This window comes from Drosophila serrata, unplaced genomic scaffold (genome assembly GCF_035046125.1).
Source record: "Drosophila serrata isolate PLE 108 unplaced genomic scaffold, ASM3504612v1 contig_272, whole genome shotgun sequence".
NCBI lineage: Eukaryota > Metazoa > Arthropoda > Insecta > Diptera > Drosophilidae > Drosophila > Drosophila serrata.
The window spans coordinates 10,601,361-10,627,193 of record NW_028257170.1 but is presented as its reverse complement, the minus strand read 5'-3'; the positions used below and the strand labels follow the sequence as shown (position 1 = coordinate 10,627,193).

General features: G+C 41.9%; 1 protein-coding gene across 12 annotated transcripts in view; it reads right to left on the bottom strand.

Moving 5' to 3' along the window:
• The window catches only part of LOC110189854 (uncharacterized), a 46,809-nt gene that overhangs the window by 1,964 nt on the left and 19,012 nt on the right, over positions 1-25,833 (bottom strand). For 6 of the 12 annotated variants that reach the window (XR_015271908.1, XM_020960072.2, XM_086833697.1 and 3 more), the window contains exons 3-18: positions 14,034-14,885; positions 10,507-10,643; positions 9,250-9,437; positions 9,066-9,169; positions 8,758-9,000; positions 8,500-8,630; positions 7,505-7,687; positions 6,081-6,110; positions 2,337-2,528; positions 1,853-2,262; positions 1,565-1,780; positions 1,170-1,503; positions 847-1,113; positions 601-784; positions 317-523; positions 56-257 (exon numbers count right to left, since the gene is read on the bottom strand). Coding sequence is in view for 8 of the 12 variants with exons in the window: in XM_020960072.2 (XP_020815731.2) it covers positions 56-257; positions 317-523; positions 601-784; positions 847-1,113; positions 1,170-1,503; positions 1,565-1,780; positions 1,853-2,262; positions 2,337-2,528; positions 6,081-6,110; positions 7,505-7,687; positions 8,500-8,630; positions 8,758-9,000; positions 9,066-9,169; positions 9,250-9,437; positions 10,507-10,643; positions 14,034-14,885 (3,880 nt within the window). In the remaining 4 variants the exon portion in view is untranslated. Of the gene's footprint in view, positions 1-55; positions 258-316; positions 524-600; positions 785-846; positions 1,114-1,169; positions 1,504-1,564; positions 1,781-1,852; positions 2,263-2,336; positions 2,529-6,080; positions 6,111-7,504; positions 7,688-8,499; positions 8,631-8,757; positions 9,001-9,065; positions 9,170-9,249; positions 9,438-10,506; positions 10,644-14,033; positions 14,886-15,308; positions 16,350-25,833 lie in introns of those variants that run through there. The other 6 variants (XR_015271909.1, XM_086833700.1, XR_015271910.1 and 3 more) reach the window with 5 other exon arrangements.

The following is a 25,833-nucleotide window of genomic DNA, read 5'->3' as shown; positions in this document are numbered from 1 at the left end:
CCTTTTTGGGATTTCATAAATAAACATCCCCCCCACAGGAATCAACCCTACTTACTTGTAGGCAAAGGCAGCAAATGCACAACACGAGAGCACAAAGATCAGGCAGAGAGTGGCCAAAATCTCGGCGGGCAGCTTCATCAGAGCCGAGCACTGCAGGAAGGCCTCATCATCACCTGAGGGACAGTGGACGACGCCATCGCACCAAACGCTGGCATTCACACAGGCTCCCAGCTCGGCGCACTTGAACTGACAGTCCTCTGCCGAAAATGATTTATATTTAATTTAAATTTTAATTAAATTATTGAGATGTACTTACCCGCCATGCTAAGCGTGGGCCTGGGTATCAGTTCCATCCAGTTAAAGGAGTATTCGCCATTTCCTGGTCGCAGGAATTCCACGCTAATGGCCCTTGATCGATTGATAAGTGCAAAGTTGGGCCTCTCATTCCATCCAGAGCTGAAGATCTCCACAAATTCGTAGGCACTCGAGTCGGGACTCAGGGGACAGGCCACAATGGTGAGACCTGTGGGATTTGTATTTAATTAAATTTAACTTATAGCACTGTCGGATAATGAAATATTAAGTAGCCTAAAAACTCACCCTCCGAAGTAGTTAGCACAGCTCTGGATTTGGTCTCACATCTCCAAGTATCCGACTGAACAAAGGTTGTGTTCAGAGTCTTCATCGGATTGTGCTTACTCAGGAAGATAGCCTTGAGTCGCACATATAAGAACTTATTCCCATTCGAGGGCTCAATCAACCAGGGTCTCGAGCGGCACTCCACCTAAAGAATACAATTTCCATTAAATTAGATAATTTGGAAAAGAATTAAAGATCTGTACTTACATCTCCGAAGGTCATATCTATGGTACCACTAGGACCAAACTTTCTGCGTCCATCTTTACAGCTTGTCGGGGCCTTGACAAACTCGAACATGCCCTCGAAGTTAACCGTATCGGGGTCATCCAAAGTTGTCATGTTCTGGGCAATGAAGTGCACCTCCACATCGCGACTCGTGGAGGTATACTCCACGGGCAGGTGGGACTGATTTGAGGAGTTGCACATACAGCCGCGATGGAGCAAGATGGAGTCGTGATACGGTCTTTCAAAGATCTGAAAGAAAGAGACTCCTTTATAACCTGCTCTTGACTTTATACAAGTTCACCCACCTCAATTCTAACATTGGTATCCCCGTAGCAAAAGGATCGGTTAATGTCCTCATCCACACGCGAGTAGCAGGGTCGATTGGTGGTTGTCACCTTACGCAGCTTGATCCGGACCCGTTCTCCTCGTTGTGCCTCGAACTTGTAGACACACTTTAGATTCCTGGTGCCGCCTCTTCCAAAAAGGAATATATTTCGAACACTCCGGAAAATGGCGGGATCCTTTCGGTCCATCATGTTGCTGAGGAACTTTCGGTTGCAATCATGTTCGCCGCCACCCCAGGGAAGTCCATCCTGGTGCAGGTCAATAAACTCGTACTTGAGCTTAAAGTCCAGTGGTCTGCAAAAGAGGAAGATAGCTAAGAGTTCATGATGCTTATAATCTTTAAAGGAGAACCCACCTGAGCACAGTGGATTCGGTGTTGCGGAGTTCCAGTGTGATGGCATCACTTGTGGACACATAGCTCTCGGAGATGGTGCAGGGTCGGGCGTAGGTCTCATTAATGTTGGAACGATCGCAGGTGCGGGGTATTGTGCCCCGACAGAAACGGGCAATAACATTGGTGGAATTGTGGGCATAGTGACCCAAGGTGTTGTAGCTACTCGCCTCGCTAACACTAGAAAAAAGGAGAAGGGAAAAAGGTATACAAAATAAATTAATTTAGCTTTCTTGTCTTGTAAAAGCTTACCAGTTCAAGTCCTTGCAGACGGGAGCATCCCTCAGAGTTCCATCCCAGATGCGCAGCATGCCACTGCAATCCTCCTGCGTCTGCAGCACTCCTATCGCTCCCACAGAGGTCTCATCCACTCGCCCGAACTCTGGATCCAAGTTGAACTTGAGAACGGATATCCAGACCTTGAAGCGCGACAGCGGCTGATGCATCCCCGACTGGCTGCTCGTCCGTCGCGACAGACTCAGGTGGTCGAAGGTCTTGAAGACGCCCAGTCCCTGCAGGTGGTACAGGCACGTGGAGTTCGGTGCTAGCGAATGCTTGGGATTCTCCAGAATGCCACGCCCGGCGCCGCGAATCCAAAACTCGCATGGCTTCTTGTTCTTCGAGTACGTGGGACTCTGGATGTCCACGAACTGAACTTCCACCTGCGAGGCAAACGCAAACAACCGAAGACAAGTGATTAAAATGGCAGATTGTTACGGGACTCGGCGGGACTCACCTCCAGCTGGAAACCGTAAAGTGGCAGGACCTGCGACGAGGTGCCGGTGAAGGTGCCAAACGGCGACGTGCTGAACTCGACCAGAAGCTCCGGGCCGCTGGAAACGGCCGCCGGCACCGCCTGACCGCCGCCGCAGAACTTCAAAATGATGGGGTCACGTGTGGTATAGCCATCATACACGGTCACGTAGTCCTGCGGGCCCAAAAAGGACGAACAGAGACAGAGAGAGAGAGAGAGAGAGAGAGAGAGAGGGAAAGAGACAGAGAGAAAGCAGAGTTGGGTGAGGAGAGAACGAAATGAGTGAGTCGGACGACAAATGTGGGTGGTGGTTTCTTGATTTCACCATGTGGGTGCCACTAACTAAATGTTACAGAGGACAAATATACCGGAAATCGGTTTGAATTATTTAAACAAAAACACGAGTGAATAGCATATAAATATTTAATTTTAAATAAGAGATAAATGCCTTAATAAAGTGATTATTCTTGAAATAATTTATGTTTCACAGCTTTAATTATTTGAATGTATATTTATATTTCTTTTGTATAGAACTTTTAAGTTTTGTTTTATTAATATCAATATTAAATCACTTATTAACATAATATATGATCGAATATGAAAGTGTTTAATCACTTTATACAGCTTTTAAACGTTGAAAACATATGTTTACACTCTTCCTAAGATTGTCAATAAAATGTGTTAGAAAAGTGCTCAAAATAATAATAGTTTGTGAGTGTTTTCTCGCCGTGTAGTAATTGAAGCTGAAGGCCGAGTGTGGCCAAAATGAGTTCGGAAGGGCGGTACGATGGGGCTAAGTCGAACTGAGTGCAAAAGAACGGTAATTGCTGTAAAGAAGTGGACCCAAAGTGCAGCTGGCAACCGGGCTCTCGTATTACTTAATGGCCACTGGACGTATACGTGATTTTTGGTTACATTCCGCTTCCCAGGACGATAGAAAGTAATGGTGCGGCGTGTTAGCTAGCGGAGGAATGGGAATGGCCTGGCCAGAGGTCTAAGTAGTTGAGCACAATGGCTTTGATGTGTCCGCCACTTGATGTCCACTAAATGTCGAACATTTTGAGCTCATTTAAAGTTTGTTTTAAGTCAAGGAAGTATGTTTATGCGGGCTACGTTTTTATGTTCTTCTATGCGAGTTCAAATCTCCTGACATGGTCTTTACGTGGGTTCTTTGGTGGGCAGTTCTTGGTCCTATTTTGAGCATTATTAGTGTAACTCACAATATTAAAACATGTTTAAATTTATTCTTAAGCTATTTTAGGTGGTTTTTATTAGAATTTTAGAAAAAATTGTGTGCCAGGATAGATGACTATTTTTGTTTTATATCAAACAAGGTAAGAACTTGTAAAGTTTATTACGAATAAATTAATAAAATTCTCTGTGCCCCAAATTCTTGAAAACTTTAAATTTAAAACTTGTGCAAAGTAAATTCTTGATAATTCAAAGAGAGCAAATTATTTGAAATTTTAACAATAGATTTTAATGTAGTTGGTAGAATATTTAATTTACTAACTACATTTTTATGATAACTATATTAAGCTTTAGCCATTTATGATTTGAAAACTCGAAATTAAGAATCGCATAAACTGATCGTATACATTTATGTGCGGTTTCTGCTGGCTTTGGCATTTTGCGCATAATTTTGCGCATTTTAATTGAGTTGGCCTTGCCGCGGGGTGACAGAGTGGGCGGTTATACTCATTATATACACACACACACACGGTACAGGGGGTAATGGCATTGGGAGCAGGAGTGACGACCGACACTGCAGTGTGGGCCTCTGACCAGAGGCACTTCCCACCTTTTGGCCAACGCATGACAAATTAGTTTTGTGGCCAGCGACTTTTGCATTAATTTAGCTGAGGTTTCTGTTTCCCGGTCGCCCTTGTTTGTGCAGCTGGCCGCAAATTTAAACTATGCCAGAGACCGCAGACCAGATTTCGAGGTCGGAGGCGGAGGCCGGAGGTGGAGCCACAGCCGCAGGACACCCAGTAAACCTGTGCAAGAGGTCCAGGTAATTTGTGACCACAAATTTATTGAAAGCGCGGCATTTGTACAAATTAGTGGAGGACACAGATGGGGGTCATACTACATATATAGGAGGCTCTTTTTTTGTGCCTTTTGACCCTCAGTTCTTTTTTTGGTTGCATATTTTAGGAGAAGAAGGGTTGATGCACAGAGAACAAAATGGCTAACTTCTGAGGGAATTTGAAATTAAAGAAAAAGAATAATTATCTTGACGATTTCCAGGACATTTTAATTAACATACGTCTAGAGATACTTATATACCATTAAACATATTATTATTTATCGCTAGATCAGAGCTTGGTCGTAAATGTTTTCATTAATTTTCAGGTGTTGAACATTTTTCAATTCAGTATTATTGATTCCCCGTATAGATAAACAATGGATATATTTTTCTGAGTGGGTTTCAGCGAAGGCTCTCTCCATGGTTTCCATTCCTTTGCCGATGCTCAGGCTGCGGGAGTCTCGCCCATCCGGCGATTATTCACACATGCCGCACCAAAATGGCCAGCACTTTTGGACATTTTGGCTTAAGAGCGCGACAAAAAGTGGTAAAAAAAGGCGCCGGAGAATGGCGAACGTAGGACAATTTGTAGGCAGAGTGCAGGCCCGACCGGTAGCCGGGAGCCAGTATCCTCGTGCAGTCCTTGCAAATGGCGCTAACGTCCGAGCGGATTGCTTTCCAACTGAATAAGCAAAAAGTAAAGAAGGGGTTTGGTCTGCGGGCTAGGACGATAGTCCATCCGAAGGCAGGACGGGGAGGATTTGCTGCCACAACGAGCATTTAATGGGGGAATTGCTGGCGGAGGACACGGGGTCATCCTTTCAGAGGGATTTTGTTGCGAAGCGAAATTGAATAGTTGCTGATGACTAAATGGGCAACTAAAAGCAACATTCCTCGGCACGGCACGGAAATCGTCAAAACGTTTTAGCGGAGCTTTAGGGGATGGTAATGGTATATGTATAGGGATGACAGCCCCCTAACGCGGTGAAGGAATGTCTTTGACCGCTGCGGCAGATCGGCTTAAAGCGCTCTGAATGGAGCCCGGAAGTGGGAAATCCATCAGAAGTGGCATCGCATCCTCAACTGCCTGGCTGCTCCTCTCCGCTTTTGTATGATGAATGCCCGGGGCAATTATTTACATGGGTCCCTGGCACGTTCGTCCACTAATGTCCTTGATGTCCTCGAAGTATCCCTCCCCGGCAAACCCGACCCCTCAACTCCCTCGCTCGACCGCTGTCTTTGTGTGCGATTTATGATGTGCGTGCCAAGTGTTCATTAATATAAATCCAATGACAGATTTTTCCCCTCGCGTGTGTGCTAATGAATATATTATCCAGTCCATAGATAATCCATAGATGTCGATTTACCCAGATCATTTTGATTTGTTGTTTGTTTGCCTGGGCTTAGGGGGTTGTGCATACAATTTGGCTTGATTAATTGTTTCGAACAGCAAAGGATGGCATATAATTGTTGCTAATGGTGGAGATACAGAATATATATATATATATATGTATATATATGTATATAGAGAGAGAGATAAAGAGATAGAGTGGCTTGTGGTTTGGTGTCAGAGTTCAAGTGCTCACTACTAATTCTACGACTAAAATTGATTTGTGGGCTTCATGAGTTTGAATTGAATTGAATTGAATCGATTTGCATTGAACTGAGCGAGGAAATTTTCTTTAGTTTGGCATTACCGTGGATTTCCATTTGGGCTTTACATTTTCCTATTGGAGAAAATATACATATACATTTATAGATACTTGAGTAATCGTAATCGTAATCACTTGCTTAGCAGATTCTATAGGTTGGTGCAATTCGAGAAATTGTGAGAAGGGGGTGCTCTTAATAGAAATAAATTTATTGGGGTATAAGTTCAACCGGTTACCTAACATCCAGTAACTTTAGTCCTTTCCATTAGTTTTTTTCTATCAAGTTTTAATGTTCTATGTCCTGTAATTCTTTCCTCAGTATTAATTAAACTTAAATCCATTTTCTGTATAGTTTTTTCTGCTTCTCTTGAGCATTAATCTAGTCTCTTCATATTTTCTTTTTACCACAGTGTCTTATTTATATAACTATAACTCTCCGAAGAGATGTATTCTTACAAGTCTTCGTGTAGAAAGTGGACAATACAGAGATAATCCAAGAAAGAGTAATTAATTTCCCTTATATTTTAACACTTCCCAAGTGTAATTAGTTTCCCCTTCAAATATTTTTACTTCTGCCCTTTCTGAATATCCCATTAGATGTTCTCTTATATTTAATATAATTAAGGTACCATCATTAAATCCTACTTCTTGGAAGCGTTGCTTTCAACCATATCCCATTTCGCTGGCTTATTTCCACTGCTCGTATCCCTCATCTTTGCCGCTTTCCCGCTTTCCCGCTGCCGGCTTATCCCCCATTTATGCACCATTCTGCATACACAACGCTCATTAAGAGCTCATCCAAAAGTTGCCCCTTTTAAGTTGGAGCTTTATGGGGACTCCAGGCACGGACACGAGCGGATGGATCCCGCTCCCCGTTGACAAACAAAAAAATAGGCTACGAAATTAACACTTCCCGCGACTGGCGCTGGCCAGAAGAGAAGAGAGCCTATCGAGTGCCCAGGGCAATGTCGGATGGATGGAGTACGGAGAATGGAGCATGGAGCACCAAGGACTTCGTCGTGGAACTCGGACGTGGACGTGGGGACAGGCCCGGGACTCGGACACACAATGCCGGGGCAATGACAGTGGAAAATCGGAGGGAAAAAATGACTGGGAGTGGGATGGCAAACAACTGATTTCAGATTTTTGCTCATTTCTTTTTCAATTTGTCGTTTTTTGCGCAGTTTTCCCCAGTTTTCCAACCGACTATGAACCCCCCAACCCCCACCCGAAAAACTTCCCTCTTGCTCTGGTCAACAGAGGAAGTAATTTTTATGCTGGATCTCTCGTTAAAGTTGGCAAATGCAAACACAGAGGAGTTCATCGGGCAACTGGACGGGGACAGTAACGGATGCGGATACAGATCCGGGGATTCGGATACAGATACAGATGCAGATAGATAGGGCAGAGAGATAGCAGATAGCAGGGGGGAGAGGAGGGTAAAGTGCATTTAAGGCAGATTTAATTACCTGAATGTAATCGCAGTCATTCCATGTTTTCAGCCTCGGCTCGAATTTCTTATCCTTGTCGCTGGCACTCGGCGGCGGTGCCATTTTATTCGCCGCGGCCGTTTCCTGGGTGGAAATCCAGACCAGATTGCCCTTCGGTTGTTTGACTAGAATCAGGGCGTGCTTGCCATGGGGCACGTCGTGCTGTGTGGACAGGAGAATTAAATGCAAATTAATGAGCCGCATTGCAAAGCACGGGATGTTGTCTTTGACAATCCCAGTTCCGCTTTCCCTCCTCTGTTAGAAATGGGAGGATTAATGGGAGCATTTAAATTACAGAAAGTTCCCTTGGCTGGTTACTCGGTGGATTACCAAATGGTGATTGATCTTTGAGTTTTACAATTGTTTCAGGATGATTGGGGTATTTTATCTTAATGTTTTGTATTGCCTTTAAATGCAACAATAAATAAAAGTTCCCAAAAGAGCCAAAATGTCTAGCATTATTTTCCAGAATTTTTTACAAGCCTGAGACAATATCCTCGACTTTAAATCCAGTGCTGGCACATTATGCTCCCTGCTAGCAGGCAGTAAACAATTTGCAATTTAAAAGGGACATCCACAGCATGTGAGACCTTTAACAGTTGATTGCCATTGGCAACGAGTCCTTTGCCAGGAGAATCCCCGTCGGGCAGCCGGCGCAGACATATTAAAAATGCCGAAGTGCTCGGATCGAGGGATGGGGATGCTTCAGACGGCAATTTCTGCTCCTCCAGTTAATTATAATAAAAGCTCATTCTATTTTGGAATGTAAATTGCCATTTAATTTTTTCCTCCCTTGATTTTTGTGAACTCTGTTGTGGCATGAATAAAAATAAGGCACCACGTTATACGCTTTACGTGTGCTCTTTTATGACTTAGCTCCGAAACCTAACCTGGCTAACCTTTTGCCTTAGCACGTCCTTAGAGCCAGGACATTAGGCAGGAGTTTAATTTCGTTTTAATTATTCTCAGCTCACCTGACGCACTGCGTAGTAACAGGTGAGGTTGCGGGGATAGATACCGGGAAAGTTGGGCGATTGCAGTCGACAGGACTTCTTGTCGCAGTCGCTGAAGATCCTTGAGCAATAGGTCCCGGGTATGAGGTCACCTGCGAATGCGAGAAACAGATGTCAAAAAATTATATTTAATGAGTTAGTCACTTTAGAATTTAATTGCAAAATGTAAGTTGGATTTTCGTAGGAATTTAATAAACGAGTAAACTCCAAGAAGCTCACCCAGATAGTATTTTGGTTCCGTGTAGTTCTGCTCGTCCTTGGCCAAAGATTTTTCGAGTGAGGCCATGAAGGTCTTGTTATTGGCATATGCGCTAAACAGGCTAAAATCCTGGCCATAGCGGTCAGAACGGGCTACGCTCGAGTTGGTGAAGTCCTCCAGGATTCCTGGGGCCTGTTGTTGCTGTTGCTGCTGCTGCTGTTGTTGGTTGAGGAAGCTGCTGCGGTTATGCCACTGGGCTAGCTCTGAAAATAGGAAAGCGTTTGAGAGGATTAGGACTAGATCCCAGTGTATGTATTATCACACTCACCTGCCAGCTTAATGCCCCCGTAGCGGGTCACCGAACTGTCCCTGGAGAGCACCTTGTACCGGATGCGAAAGTCGAAGTTGTATCCACTCTGATCCCTCGCCAGTCTGCGGGTTAAATAAATACGAATCGGGGTCAGTTAATTATGTGTTTAATCGGTAGCTGAGAGCTGGTCCTGTGTGCTCACCTGTTCAGCCGGATGGTGAATATCAGGGAGCGGGTCTCGCTGTAGAAGAGCACTGGTCCCCAGGATGTGCCGCACCACATTCCGCCGATGGGCGTTCGCGCTGACTCCGCTATCTGCATGTATCCATCCGGACAGCCCTCGTGCACGTACGAGGTGAATCTCCCAATCGTGAAGCTGTCCAGGGTGACCTGCGGCAATACGGGCAATAAGTGTGTGAGATACGTCGTAGATAAAGCCTTTACACGCTACGAAAAGTGTGGAATATCATGGAATATGTCTTGAAAACTTTCAGAACAAGGGGAACTTTAAGATATATATTTAACTGCTATTCTATTATATTAAATTTTAGAGACTTCTAAATTCAATTAAAGCAAATGATGTCTTTGTTATACAATTACAGAATTATTTATTGAAGAAAGCTCAACCATCTGGAGAGAACGGAAGCGTTCTTAATTTACTCCCAAAGGCGTAAATCGGTCCCGAATCTGGTAAGCTTTTCGTCCTCTTCCCCTGCGGGGCATAAAATATTTGCCGGATGTGCCGAACGGGGGTGTTGGTAATAAAGTTTCGGTCAGTGCTCGTAGCTCAGTGGATATCAGTGCAGAATGCTCTTGGGACGCACTCGAGCATGCCAAAGGCTTTGGCTGCCTGCCGGCTGCCCCTACTGGTGGCCCTGCTCCTTCTCCTCCTGATTCTCCTGCTCCTGCCACTGCCACTGCATCCTCCATTCGAATTGGAGGTGTGAAGTGGCGTAATAACTAACAGGCGCCGGCACTTGCTTCCTGCTTGGTCGAAATTGGGTGGTGTTGGCGGTGACGGTGTCGGGGTCAGGATTTGCTACGCTCCGACGACTGGCTTTGAAATCAATATTGCTTCTGCCACCCCAGGACCCGTTTGCCATCCCCCTTGGACACCTCCCTACAGCGCCTTTGTTGTTGCTTATCTTTTAATGGCGTAGTTTATCCCGTTTACAAAATGAAATGTGAAAGGCAGTGGCAGAGGGGATATGAGGGAGCAGGTGGGGGTTGTAAGGTACACATGGAGAAAATCCTTGATCACAACCAAGAAAACCTGAAGTCGTAATACTGTGAGATTATTTTCTGATGAGCTGAAGAAACCCGACTTGAACAACAAATTGCTACAAAATAATCTTCACATTAAATGATCTTAATGTAATAATCAAATCTCGTTCTATGTATAATAATTAATTATGTTGAAAATGTAATTGATTTCTCTCGGTATTAAACCTATTCTCACCTGCACCACGTCGCCGTGCTGCCCACCTGCCGCCGTAAACGTGAGCACACACACAAAGGGCACGCGATCCTGCTTGGGTCGGTGCAACTCCAGGGCGTACGTCTGCCCGATGTCTCCGTAGTAGGTGCGATTACAGCCTGCGAATATATATAAGTATATATATATATATATATATATGAATTGTATGCAATTAGCGTTAGTTTGGCAATTAGTTTGTTTACTGACGGCGCTGCCAGGCAACCGCCAGTAACTGATACAATTGGAAAAGCCAAGGATAACTCAAAGCCCAAAGGAAAGTCCTTGCCCCCCAAAACTCTACCCAATGAGACGCCCCCGGGAATAGCAATTGTCACGCCATAAATCATCGCCAGGCCACGGCAGATGCTAGCCCAGGGTATCAAATTAACATAACATTAAGTTCATATGCAAACTGATTGGATCGCAAAGTAGATTAATCCATTAAGGTGAATAATTTGAGGTACCTTCACTTTAATGTATTCACACCTTACTGGGGAGGGAGAAAAGTGTGCGGGTAAAATTAGGTTATCTTGGCTTTAAGATAAAGTTATTAGAATCTTAGGTGCAGATTTAAATCATTTTTGTGTCGGATTCAAGTCAATGTTTGCCTAAGGGTAGAAAATGTAATTTAATAAATGAATTTCTGGTAAATGAAATTTAAGGCCTTAGCCTGCTTTCAGTTAGTTTTGCATTTGTGATGGCTGATTTAAATTTGTTTTTTCTTTTTCAATATTACTCTTTAATAACTTAATTTCTGGTCTCTCCCTTTTGGAGCTATTCAATCAAAATAAAAATAACTTTATTCACTTGATTCATATCTTTGGTTTTCTTCTCACTTCAGATTGTTTTAATCAAAGACTATGCCTGATAATCTTTGTGTTTGTGCATAAACATTTAATATTCTTAGAATTTTCCAATTGAATTGTTTACTCCTACACTGAATGAATAAAAAAGCCATCGATAACCCTTTCTCTGCTCTCACTCGATTACGTATTCGAATTCGGAATTCCTTTTCATAATTGAATGACCACAAACTGCCATGATTTATGCTTGTGTGATTTGCATTTATGGAATTATAAGTCTGGCCCTTTGTATATTCGATGTCCTTGCTGTGGATACCCAAAAACTTAGTGAGACAGAGACTGAGACTGAGAGCGAGAGTCCTGGAGCCAAAGTAGTTTGCATGGAAATTGGCAATTTCTTATTGGATCCTGGTAAATCCTGCCACTATATACACCACACCATCGTTCATTCTCCCCGGGCATTTCAATTAGTTTTATTAAAAATGCATGCGAATCGGACGGAGAGAGATACTGCGGACAGCCGCTGGATGAAATAATTCAATTCGAATAAATTGCCAAGTGTTGGTGGCGTTGTTGCTGCTCCAATTGCTTTCTGTGCATTCAATTAAATTTATTATGCGCTCAGCCATCAATAGTCAATTAGATAATTATGGCAATAGTTTCGATGCATTCGTAACGGAGGGATTAAGGGCTGTAGGCGTGTTTTCAATTTGATTGCCTGTCTGGTTGTCAGTCCTTCAATGTGTTTGTCAGTCAGTCAGTCATTCAGTCAGCCTGCGAGCAATTTTCTAATGGGCGTTTTCTGTAATTGCCCCAGCGAGTAATCACAAATTATAGTATTTCCCGTATTGACCATTCAATTAGGAATTTTAGATGCCAAACAACATCAACAAACCACATTTAATAGCTTTCTGAATGGGATGAGTTATTAGGTTCAAGAACTACAATTATTCAGAAATAAATATAGGGCTACGCATGAAAAGTTTAAAAACAGTTTTGCTTTATTTAATTATTCAAATTATCAATCTTGGCAGTAAAGCTAAATCGAATCTCTAATTTAAATGTGTTTATTAGCTTAACATATTTCATTGAACATTTACTTTACCGATGCTTGAATATATACTTTATTAACGATATAAATTCCATTGTTTTGCCTGGTATTATTGTCTGTCATACCTGATGTTTGCAGAGTATTTAACCTCACCTGAAGCGATTAATTTCATGGACACCCCAAGGACTCATCACAGAATTCGCTGTGTGAGCTCTTATAATTGCTCGAAATGGTTTTTAATATCAGCGGCAAAGTGGGCCTGTCCTTCTGGCCAAAACTCCTCCACAAAACAAGTTCAAGCACTGGGCCCCTCGATAAGCTCGTTGTTCAATTAAAAAGCCCAACGAGTTGTCGCTGTCCTTATTCATCAGCAGCCTGGCTGCTGCTCATCCTGCCCGTCCGCCTCATTGGATGTCATTGAAAAATACTTAATTAAATTCATCAACGCTTGACATGACGCGCAGGGGAAACGGGAGCGGTCGGTAGTGGGAGCTGCCCGGGATGGCCAGTTGTGGGGCTTACTGGCAGCCAATTGGCAAAAGTGAGAAGTTCACTTTGCCACCATTATGAGGGCCAATGTGGATGTGGAGTGCCGGAGGGCTGGATGGGGCAGCAGGCATGGGGTGGCAATCTCTGCGCTGTTCCATGTGCGAGCGGGGAGTGCTTAATTACATTTACACATGAAGGCCGTGTTTACAAGGGCGGCCAGTGAATGGATGCAGCGGAGGGAGATGATTGCCGGACGGTTACGGGGTTTGACAAGCTTGATTGCTTCCAGGTTCTACCTGCCTAGAGTCCGCACCAGCCTGCCCACCACCTGCCCACTGCACTTCCAGCGGGGATTCACTTCTGGCCTCCCAAGCGGGGAAGCCATTGAAGTCCCCATTGGATCCATTTGGAAGGGGATCAGTGTGTGGCCTTTTCCGCTCTTTATACAGAGTATAAGGGTATACTTCTAGAGGTATTTCTAGCTTTGAGATCGAGAGAAATAATATTTTGAAATTAAAATCTCTAGTGGGGCATACAGTGCGTATACGCAACGTAATTTTTATCTTTTTCTGCAAAAAAATGATCGTTAAATTAACATTACACAGGGAATTAGGGTATTCTCCAAATGGGAATAAAATATTTGAGGTGTATAGATAAAATATTTTAAATTAAAAAGCTTGGTAGGGGCTACGGTGCGTATACTTAACGGATTGCTTAGCTAAAGTCTAGCATTTATTTTCAGCTTATACATTTTATATTTTTCATGATATTTTCGTCTGATAATCAATATACCCAATTGCTACTTTCTACTTTCCCTTCACGAACATCAATCGTCTGGCAAATTGGGCAAACAATGCACTGGCAGCCCATTTGGCTGTTTCTCATTATTCTCTGCTTTACATAATTGCCTTCGACACATTGTTAAGAGGTTTTTCGTACTTAACTGACCTTTCCTGAGCCCAGGCCCGGTATTTTTATGGTCAGGGCATTGTTTGCAATAAGGGAATATAGTTTAAAACCAAAGATTTTATAAAATGGAAAATATTTCTTCTAAAAAATGGAATTAAATATTATAGTAAGGGCATTCCCTAGATTTATGTTCATTGGTTTTAAACTCTATTTATCCCCAGTTTATATATATATGCCTTTTTGTTGGCTTCACTCACGTGTGCAAAACCGAGGCTCATCGCTCCCATCGCCGCAGTCGTTGGCGTTGTTGCAGTACTTGCTCAGCGGCACGCAGCGTCCGTTGGAGCAGCTGTACTCGGCGAGGGAGCAGCCTGTCGGGGAGGAGGCGGAGCCGGGTGCCATTTGTAAATTGGCAGTTTTGCCGGGCCCGAAAGAGCTGGATGTGGAGCCAGCTGTTGCCCCGGCTCCGGCTCCGGATCCGGATCCGGCAGCAGCTCCTCCTCCGCCTCCGCCTCCGCCTCCGGAACCGGCTCCAGCCCCAGCTGCAGCTGCTGCTGAGGCGGCCAGGCCCAAACTGAGGCCCAGGCAGAGGAGCAGCGTCAGCGTGGAAGTCGTCGCCGGAAGTGGATGTCGCCGCTGCTGATGTTGCTGCTGTGGCTGATGTTGTAGTTGCTGTTGTTGCTGCTGCTGCTGCTGCTGCTGCAGTTGCTCATGTTGCTCCTGACAATGAACGTTGCAGCTGGAAGTCATTGTGGATGTTGCTGCTGTTCCTGTTACTTTAATTGCATGACATTGTGTTGGCTTTGCTGTTGTTGCTTGCAGCATTTGCAACATTTTTGCGACACTCGTGTGTCGTTCATTTGGCAGCCATTTTCGGTGTCGCCTCAGTTTACAACTCGTTTCTCTCAGTCTGCTGGTTGCAATTGTTGCTTTTGTTGTTTGCCTTGTTTCAAGTGTTATTCTTGGTGTTGTTGCTTTTGCTGTTGCTTTTGCTGTTGCTTTTGCTGTTGCTGGGGCAGTGTTTGTTGCAATTATTCGTTGTTTCAGTTTCTTTGGCCGTTTTCTGCTTTTGTATTTCTGTCGCCATTTCAATGTCATTACTGTTGTGCCTGAAAAAAAGATAAAAGTGTTGAGTTCATTTTAATGTTTTTGTTTATTTTTGGTTTATAAATTATATGATATACACTACATCTTGGCTGCTGCAGAAATCTCTTACAAAATGTGTCTAAAAACTTTTAGAATTCAAATTAATTTAGGTAACGTAAATTTATTTCTTAAGAATTTAATTTTTGTATAATTTACGACACTTCCTTAGGGTTTTTAATTGCTATACTTATTTCACTCCCAAATATTTACTTTAGTTATTTATTGCTCATTTTCTAAAAATATTTATATATTAATTAATATGGGAAAAATTACCCAATTTATCTTTAACGTTCAATTTAAAACATTAGCTCTGATGAAAAACAGGTATTTTGAAATTTTCATTGGTTTTTCAACACAAAATTCCGTTAGTTGTGCAAATTAATTACCTTTCTACTATCCGTAATTTGCCCAAAGCTGTTATTTTTCATTAAACACAGTTTAATCTTATTTGCAATTAAATTGAAAATTATTTCCCATGCTTTTGATTATATTAGGACCATTAAAATTGTAATTGAATTCAAAGTGTGGTGATTAACAATTACAGTCGACCACGTTTCATAGAGTTACTGAAAATTCATAGAAGCCTGTGCGTGTGTTTTTTTTTTTGTTTTTTTGGGGGAAATTATTCAAATGCCAGAGGCAAACAATATTTCCACATGCCTCGCTGCCCGATTACATGCCAAATTTATGGCCAAATATTTATCGCTCCGCATATACTCGCACTCGAATATTGAAATAAATTCTCGCGATGCGGCCAAGAATTCGACCAATGAAAATCATAAATATTTGCAGCGTAAACAATTTTCTTTCATGTTTTTGTTGTAGTTTTTTTATTTTTTTATTTTTTATGTGTGGTAGGGAGTTTCCGTTTTATTTTTGGGTTTTCACTGCGACTTACTCGCATATTTTTCACGCCGAGCTGAGGACGAATTTTCACGCGCGTTGCACATTATGGAAAGTTACGAGTATTTTGTCGTCCTTTTTTGTGTTGTTGCGCTCGCTGAGCGTGTAACGGTTTCATTTTGTCCTTGTTTTTCGTTTTGCGCTGCAGGACCGCCGACTTTTCCACGATCCACTCTACACAATGGATATATGCATGGCGGTCTGGCCCGCCGGCATAGCCATCCCAGAGACGATGTCGGTCGGAATTGATTAATGTGTTTTTTGTGCAACGATTCGAGGGAAAGGCGGCCAAAGTGGGGGCCGGAGCGGAGCGGGTGGTGCTTCTGCCGCTGTCGATTGCAGCTTGCCAGTGATAACGATGAGTAGAAAAACAACAGTACGCGCCGCTGCCGCCCCACCTCTGCCAGTGATTTATGAATGTTGTTCGGGGCCTTGCAACGCATGACCCCAAAACACTGTCCGCCAGCACCGCCAGAAACCAGCGCCGAATAGCCGGCAAAGTCAATGAGTGCCACTGGGAAATTGTGGCATACGTATACTACTCGCCACCAGCATACGGCCAGAGAGAGAGAGAGAGAGAGAGAGATAAAGACAGAGAGAGACAGAGAAAATTGCGGAAAAGCAGGCGATGCAAAAAATAGTTGCATAATTTTAAATTAGACGCTCAGACATGAAGCAGACAACCTGGACGGAAGCTATAGCACTGAGAGGAAATCATTCTTCAAACCTCACAACAAAATATAAGGCTTAAATTAGAAATTGATGATAGAAAGTTATACAGTTTTTAAAACCAAAATATTTATTGATGATATTATGACACTACATTGCATTGGTGCTTTCGGAAAAATCCGAAAAATGTACCTATTTCATAGTGCGTAATTATTAATGACATTAAATTGTGCCTATATTGGACCCAAAAAATATGTATATGTATGTTGTCTTTATTTAGAAGATCAAATGCACTATCTGTATGCACTTATTACGTATTATGACTACATTGCTTATTATATTTGTTAGATAAAGCGACTATATTATTCATTTTAGATACGAAAAGTATAATGATGCTTTTATGACACTATATTGCTCCATTCATGAATTAAAGGTTCGATGAAGGGGCTGGTCACACTGGAATCTTTTATTATAAAGTTGAATATAATAACAATTAACATAAAAATCCATTAAATTTTTGATATAAACTTTTGTTATTATTATAAATATTATTTAAATATAAAACGAAGTATGCAGTTAGTTAAATCTGAAATACATATATATTGTTTTAAATATTTTTTTGGGTGCCTGAAATGGAATGGGTTAGTGACTACTGGGAATGGAAAATGTAGGGGAATGGGAATGGGTTGTAGAATAGGTATGGAAAGAGTGAGAAAACTGGAAGCTCGGTGATGAATCCAGAGGGGAATGAGAAATGGGAAGGTAATGGGTTCGGGGAAAGAGAGACTGAACCAGAGACAGCGGCGTCAGCAGACAGCAGATGACGCCGGCAACCAGACGGAAACTGATGCCGATGTTTTTCCAGCCAGCTTGTTGCACAAGAGAACACAAAAATAACTGAATTCTAGGGAAAGGGAAACTCTCTCGATTTAATGGAAAATTTTGGAAATCAAATGCAGCCAAAAAAGCCAATTTAATCTCTAAAAATCATACTTGTATAATCTTATTAAAAGAAACCAACATGAAATTAAACTTTTCAACAGAAATAAAACTTAATTTGAGACATTTGAATAAAAGACTTGTTTAAACTCACAGACATTTCCCTTTTAATGACTTCTTCAAGGACTTTCTTCTTTAACCCATATGCCTGAAGCGTTTGTAGAGAAGCCAGCATGTTGTTTTTAACATTTTTATGGCTCCAGGCCACACTCCTTCCCGATTTCATCCTGCATTTGGCCATTACAATGTCTGGCGTCATGGGAAGTTGCCACAAATTCGTGCAGCGTAAAAATAAACCCCCGGAGAGTCGAACCGGGGACGAAAACTGGACGATGTCTAGTCGTGCATTAAATTGCTAATAAGTTTTAATGGTGCCAACTTTGTCTCAGCCAAATTCGCAGACTTAAAGCCGAGGATTTTCATTTAAATTGCTGCCCCTTAACTCAATGTCAAAGCGATTTGCCTGCGATATTCCACAACCCGAGACCGTAAACAGAAGCTATTTTCTTTATCACGGCACTGGCTTATCAGCCGGGAGCCACATACACACAGACACAAACACACGCAGATATAGAGATATAGCTATTCCCGTATCTGTTTACGAGCCAGAAGATGGATATGGAGCTTCTGCCGCTTTAATGGATCTCAAAGGCATGGCGTCGATATCAGCTGTCGTCGAGCACAAGGATGTGCGAAGGGATGTGCCACCCATCTCCATGTCTTAACTTGCCTAACCCTCCCATACACACACATATCAATGTACATATGCAAAATAGTTGCACATAAAAAATGCTGGAGGACTTGGCGAATCCTTGCAGCCAACGGCGGCGGCTGTCAGTTGTCGTTACTGTGGCCGCCACTCGGTTGGGATTGTCGGTAGTCATCATCGTCTTTATCGTCATTTCCCTGGCTCTGGAGCTGGATTCAGAAGCTGGAGCTGGCTCCCACTCATCCGCAGTAACTTTTTGCTTCAAGCCGGAATAGAATCTGACTTATGGTGTACACGGAACTTTTTACAAAGTTTTCTCACCCGAAACTAATCAAGTACTCATGTGCTGTGATATAGGAAAATGGTTTGTCTAACATGTTTTCTGTAGAGCAAATTATCGTTATATCTAATAAATATATATAACTTTTCATGTTTCTGAACTTAGCTTTGCTGCATCCAATCACAATCTGATATTAAATGCATAGCTAACCCCCCTTTTTTTCCTGTGCATCTCACCCTCCATGTCCTTTCTGCTTATTTTTCACCCGAACAAAGTTTGTATCAATGGCGCAGCGGAAAGGGAAGTGCATACTGGCACACATACTCCCCCGCACGGATGTCGCATTGGGGGGTGCGTGTGACTTTAATTTCTGTTGCATATGCGAGGGCGTTCTGCTCTGTGACTTCTGCGGTTCAATGCATCCCAGGCTAGCCTTTGAAGCCTCATTAGCGCTGCGATTCGCTGCCAAAATGCCAAATGATAATTGCAGCAATTTGGACACCAAAAATAAAGCGAGACAAATTGTATTCGCACAACTTGAAAAGTTAGTCAGCGCAAATTGGAAGCAGCAGCGTCTCGTTTTTTGGGGTTACTGGGGACTTGGCCAAATTGTAACGAGCTAAACGCTCACACACGCACAAGATGCAGTGAGGAAAACAAGGGTATAGTCTTGAGAAGTAAAAAAAATTTATTGATTTTGTATTTATTAAGTATAATATCGTTAAAGGAAGTTTCCTTACAGTTACAGGATTATTTTATTTTGACTCACAGGAAAGATACATCAATCACTTCTAGTTCCTTAAAAATTTACTACTGCCCATGATGTAAGTAAGTGAATTCCAAAGCAGAATTCATCTCTCAGTGTATTTGTCATATATGTATGTAGATGGCGAATTCCCAAGTTGCCCCTTTGCAAGAAGTCAAATTTCTTTTGGGCACGTCAAACTCATGCCCACGTCATCAAAGTTTTCTTTGGCAATGTGCGCGCCATTACGACCGGAAATGCCACACTCACACTCAAGTGTGTGTGTGTGTGTGTGTGTGTATGCAGAAAGCGCGTCAAAGTTATTTAAACACCAAAGCGACTGTCTTGGTGTCGAGTTCCCTGGAAAAGGCTGTCACATGTAGATATATATTCTTTCGTCTCTTTTTCGTTTTGGCAAGGGACTTTCACTAAGCCGCTTAGTGGCACGAAGAAGGCTGCATATCCCGGAATTCTGGATCCCAAATCCTGGCTCTTCTGTTTGCAAGCGTGCTTGTTTACCTAACATGGCTAATGAAACTCGAGAGTTGGATGCCATTTTGTCTTTTGGCAAAAAAACTGTTGATTTAAGTGGGATAAAATCCAATTGAAAAAGGTACTTTGATATGATTGTTTTAATATCCTGTTGAAAAGGATTTTATTTACAAGCACACAAGGAACTAAGTCTAGGAAACACAAAGAACATGATTTGGGGTGATTAATTATGCTCGAATACCTCATTAAACATATGTTATTAAGCTGAATAAAAATAATACTTCTCCCAGCTTTATTTGAAAACCTTTTTGCAAAAAGGAAGAGTTTAATCATATTATATTCAAATTTTGCACACAATAAAAGCAATTAACTTTTCTTCTTTCCACAAAAAATCCAATTTATTCACCTATTTTTGCAAAGTATCCTTCCATAGTTTCATCCTTCGTCACCACGTCCTTTTTGTTCTCCAATCCCTTTCCCTGTGCAGTAATTTTGTTTTACTTTGCACTCAACTTATTAAGTTTTACTTCTTCCGTTTTCCCTTTTTTCGACTTTTCCGGGAAGTCATAAAGTTGGCACATGAGCAAATGAAGTTCACTTTAATGGACATTTGAGATGCCAGGATTTAATTACGACTGCAACACGCAACTCTTGAAGCTTTCATGAGGATTTTCGACCATCAATGGGTGGCGTTCTCCTTTCGGCTGTCAGACGGCAATAAAAATGGGAGTTTTGGCATTCAAAACCATTTCAATCGCCCCATTTTCGGATCGAGTTCGGTGGCAGGCAGTCCATTGTTTAGCCTTTGATTGTCATTCACTCGGCGCGGCGTTAAAGTGTATTTTAATTTGATTTCATTGTTCGCTGTCATTTGCCGTCATTTGATGGCCGGAATGAATATGAATTGAATTGGCTTTGATGGGGGCTTTTTTTTTTTGGGGACGAGGGACGAGTTCAGAACGAGGTACTTTCCGGTCTCCAATGACATTCGTTTCATTGCGTTTCAACAATTCGATTAGCAGGCCGAAAATTCGGGGAAAAAGCTCGATGGCTCGGTGTCAGGCCTTTCGAATGACATGGCTTTTTAATTAGTTTTTAGTTTCGGGTGGACGGCACCCCGAAATGGAATAGCTAATTAATATGACAGACGCAGATCGGGACGAAGGACGTTCGTTTGCGAAATTTGAATTTCATTTGAGAATTTCAGTGAATTTCGGGGCAGGAGGACATCATCGTTGACAAAGCCATTGGGCATTTAATGAATTTGCGATGGAAATTACGGCACGTGGAGGCAACCGCCCTGCCTAATGAGCCACATACGACATGAATAATTCGATGGAACCGAAATTCAGTCACGATTTTTTTGTGGGTGGTAGAAACGCAGCCCAACGCAAATGGAAGGAAAACAAACTTCCATTTAATATTTCATTTGCACAAGAGCTCCGCAGCCAGCTCAATAATGCATGGGCTATATGTCTAACCGTTGAACCCGCAGCCAGAAAACAAAAAAAAAAACAGAAAATGAAACCAAATCCTATTCGTGTTCAAATGAAATCTTAATAAAAGAAAAACACTCGGGACCAACTCACCAACAAATCAAAATGTTGCCGGCCTCCGCGGGCATGCTTTTTAATTAAAAATTTAGCATGCATGACGGGGGACAGTTTAAATGTGAAATATCAAGCATACGCCGTGGTGTTCCACTTGAATTTTATGATTTCTTTTGAATGAAACCCGATATTTGTTTGCTAACGTATTCGATGCATGGCAAATGCATGACGTGTAAATATTGAAACTGCCCTTGGCAAATTCGGCAACCTTTGATTGATATGCGTTTAAATCGAGTGAGGGAGTGTCCTTGCCCCGCCACCCGGCATCTTCGTGCATATGTCATTAATTTTAATGCCCAGAATCCACCCCAACCCCCCCCCCCCCCAAGCCACCGACATAACTGTCAGGCCACGTCGCCTGTCACTCGTCCTTCCGCCGCCCCATCAAGGATTCATCGTCGTCATCTCTGGCTGATTTTGCTCCCTGCCATGATGCCGATGATGTTGTTGTGATTATTTTGCCAAGCAAATATCCAGAATGTGTGCGTTGATTCTTCAGGCGCATTGCATGAATTACTTTTGCCTTTGTTAAGAGCAAACACAATGCCTAAGCTGATGATGGGCGGCTGACGTCGACGTTGATGCTGATGCTGAGGCTGATGTGCGTGCCAAGGATTTGTAAGCTGTGAAACATTCAAGGATGCGCGACCCACATATATGTGCACTAAGAAAAACAAGATTAAGTACAAAACGAGAAAGTTTTACTGGGAATTTTGACTTAACTAAACCTTAATACGATTTATTGTTAATATTGTTAGAATGATATGATATGTTATTATGATTATTTAAGTGGTTTGTAAATGAACATAAGTTTTAAATAATGTATTTCTGGCCCTTTCATTTATGTATATTATGTGTTGTATATTTTTTCAATGGTTAAAATTATTATTATGATTATAGATTGTTTATAGATGAGTTATATGTTTTATAATCCAGAGTCATATTGATTTTGTATTTTTATTTATTTCATACCTTCTTGGCATTCATTTATAATACTCATTATATACTCTAAAATCTTTTCACTGGCTTTGTAAAATTTATAAATGGAATAAAGAGCAGACATCTTTTGGGAGATTTTCTTAACTCTTACTTTTATTGATTTAATTATTTTTTGTTATATCATGGGCTGTTTAATTACTTGTTGTTAATAAATATATGATCCTCATTTCATATATTAAAATGGATAATATTTTCATATTCGATTCATATTTCAGAGAAATATTTATCTGAGTGCCTGTGCAAGACATTCAAGACAAGGCCTAGAAAATTGCGATGCCATGGGTTGGGAAGATGTCCCCCAATGCAAAATATTCAAATCAGAATGGAGACCGAGTCGCTGTTGTATTTTGTAGCTGCTAAGCATTTGTCACAATGCTAGCAACGCATCTGCCGACGTTTGAGGGGGGGAAAATGGGAAATGGGAAGGAAAAGATTTTCCCTACCACTGAGCAATGGCGCACACAATTCGCACAGAGAGTGTGAGTATACATAACTCTGGCTCTCATCATCCGTTTCGCTTCATTTTCTTTCAAAAGGAAAATTGTTTTTGCCACAGTAATTTGTTTTCCATTCAAATTTCCATCGCACAACAATCGGCAGATGTGCTTGTGTATGTTGTGTGGGTTAAGGTGAGGATTTAAGAGCCTCGGGCCCGCTGTAATTCCACTTAAGTGCCGAAAATCAATGCCGAAAAGAAGCCGCTGAGCGTTAGTCACTTTTACCCGCGGGCCGCTTGCTGTGTCCTCGCCTTTTGCGCCCACTGTACATCGAGTGGCACTCCACTTTTACAAGTGAAGTGAATGAAAGCGACTGCGGCGCGAAGTGGCCCGTTCCCGTTTGGAATTTGCAACAAATGGCAAAGAAAAATCGAAATAGAAATTGGCAAAAAAAAAATAAAAGAAAATCAAATTTCAAGTGCTAGTCGAGAGCTATTTGCATAATGCGACTGCTGCATGAATAAACCATGTCGATTCCCGCTCCTCAGACTCCGTTCCGCGGTGTTTCCACTTTCCCGGCTCCCTCAGTTTTCCCGGCTGCTCCGACTGTCCCGACTTTCCCTCTTCATTCTACTCTCTGTCTGCCGAGGAGGCAAGTAAAACGTTTAAATCAAATCAGGCAAGGAATGTTTTTTATCCCGGCCAAAGCTGCAGACAGCGGAGGTTATGATGATGCATACATTTATCCTTAAACCCACACTAATATCCTCAGAAAAACATAAAGCCTTACAGGGAAAGAAGCATTTTAAAAATTCTATGGATAACATGTTTTTTAAATGTTTTGAATTTAGATAAGTGATTAGAGTATAAATAGTTATATTTTTAATTAAAAAGTAATTCATCTTCAGAAAAATATTAAATTATTATATGTAAATATTTTTTTGTTTTCAAAGTTTGTTGAGATTAATAAGAAGTTCTTTAAAAATAAAGACAAAATACTAAACATGAGTATTATAGAAATCCAGATAAAGCTTAATTTATATAAATAAATATTTCCTTTAAAAAACCATAAGGTATTAAAAGTGAACCAAAAATTCCTATACTGTTATGGCGGTCTTAAATTGTCAGAATTTTAGCCATTTTCGCTGTGTAAAAGATAAGGCCTCGCCACGCTTGATTGAACATTTTTCGCCCAGAACAGCTGCAAAGTACCTTTCCATATCCGCTCGCCCGTGTGGGCCAGCGCTTCGACTCGCATTTAAGGACAATTTATGTGGCTTTAAGGACAAAAGCGTCTGCCGATGGGCCTTTGCCCTCATAAGTATGCCATGAAAAATGTATGGCGAGGCGCATAAAAAAGCGAGGATAAAGGCAAACCCTTCGAAGAACTACACACAAAACTGACAATGAATATCAAATGTCAATGACAGCCGCAGCATGGAAACTATTCCACAGGATGCCCAGGACTACGGGACTCCGGAGTCCGGACTGAAGACTGCAAGGACTCACTACTCGGGGCCAAATATGAAATAAATCACTGGACGGGTTATTGACACGTAAGCAAATATTTGCAGCCACCAAGGAAATGTCAACTTGTTCCCATCGACCGAGTTCCTCGTGGCCCGCTTTCCCCCCACCACCACCTCCTTTCCACCTTTTCCTGGGCAAACACGTTGGCATGCAAAGTGAAAAAGGGGTGGCGGAATGCCTCCCAAGAACTTTGGCTCCGGAAAACTGCCAGCCTGCTCGTCAAAACTCCGCTAGCATGTCGACAGCAAAGTCCACTTAATCCAAATTCTGTAAAAATTGTCAGGGTTCTGGGAAATGGGAAATGTGAAACTGCTTTTCCTTCAACGTTGACTTTCCCGAGCGATAAGAGCGGCAATGTCAACCAGCTGGCGTGCGAGTTCGCAGGATATTTCTCAGTGTGTGGCGATGTGTGTCCTGTTTGCTCGGTGTGCCATGTCATCAATTTCGCCTTGAATTTGTTTACTCGTTTGGCCTGGTGACTGTCAATCCGGTGGGTGCTGGTGGAAATCGAGGAAAGCGTGGGAAATGGGGAGAGATGAGCTCAAGGCCCAGGGAATGCAATATGCTGCTTATCTAACTTTAATTAGGAGTCATTAAAGTGCTGCCTAACAAGGAGAAGTTCAAGAAAATTAAGGTAAAGGAATGCTTAGAGGGAAGTCTAAATGAAAGGAGGTTTTATAGGAATTTACACCTATCAAAACCTCTCTTTTTTCTTCTTTGAGAATTAATTAAATTAGATAAAGTTGTGAAACCTCAAAAACCTCATTAGTTTTCAATGAATATTTAAAATAATTTAATTATCTTTTTAATTCGAGAATTAAAACATTTTATTTGGTATTTAATTTAAATTATGAACTCTGTAAAAGTTCCTTATTTATTTTTATGACACTTGTCACTTTAAGCTTCACAATAAAGATGGTTCACGCCATAATGCTGTCAATCAAAGTAAAATCTTATTGTCTTTGTATCAAATTTCCCAAACATATATTGTATTTAATTGTCGTTTATGTAAATTTCTCAATGTTATACAATTTCCTTGCAATTATCCTGCTTGTACAAATAAATGATGAAAATTAATACGCTTGTGCTGCCTGCATTGTGTTTGATTTCCATCCTCGTTATGTGTGCTTCAAAAGGATTATTTAAGAAGTCTTTCCTTTTCTTTAAACTTAAAGTAAAGCAAATGAAAACTAATCTAAAATATGTCCTCCAACTGGCGAAAACTCCATTTACTCAACACACAACTAATGGTGAAAAAGGATGTCAAACATTTGGCAGGTTAACGATGCTCTCGACTAAGTTCAACAAAATCATCAGGGTCACGATGATGTCTTCGTGCCAGCTCATCCTGCATCCGCCTTTTCGGAGATGTCTGAATCTTCCTGTGTGAATGTGTGTGCCTGCCCACGCATTTTCTTCCCTGGAAAAGCGTTCAATAGAAGGACCTAGGGAGCTACTCCACTCCAGTCATGCATTAACCTGCCCCGTCATCATCCGACGACATGCTCCAACTCATCGCATCCTTCCTCGCTGCCACA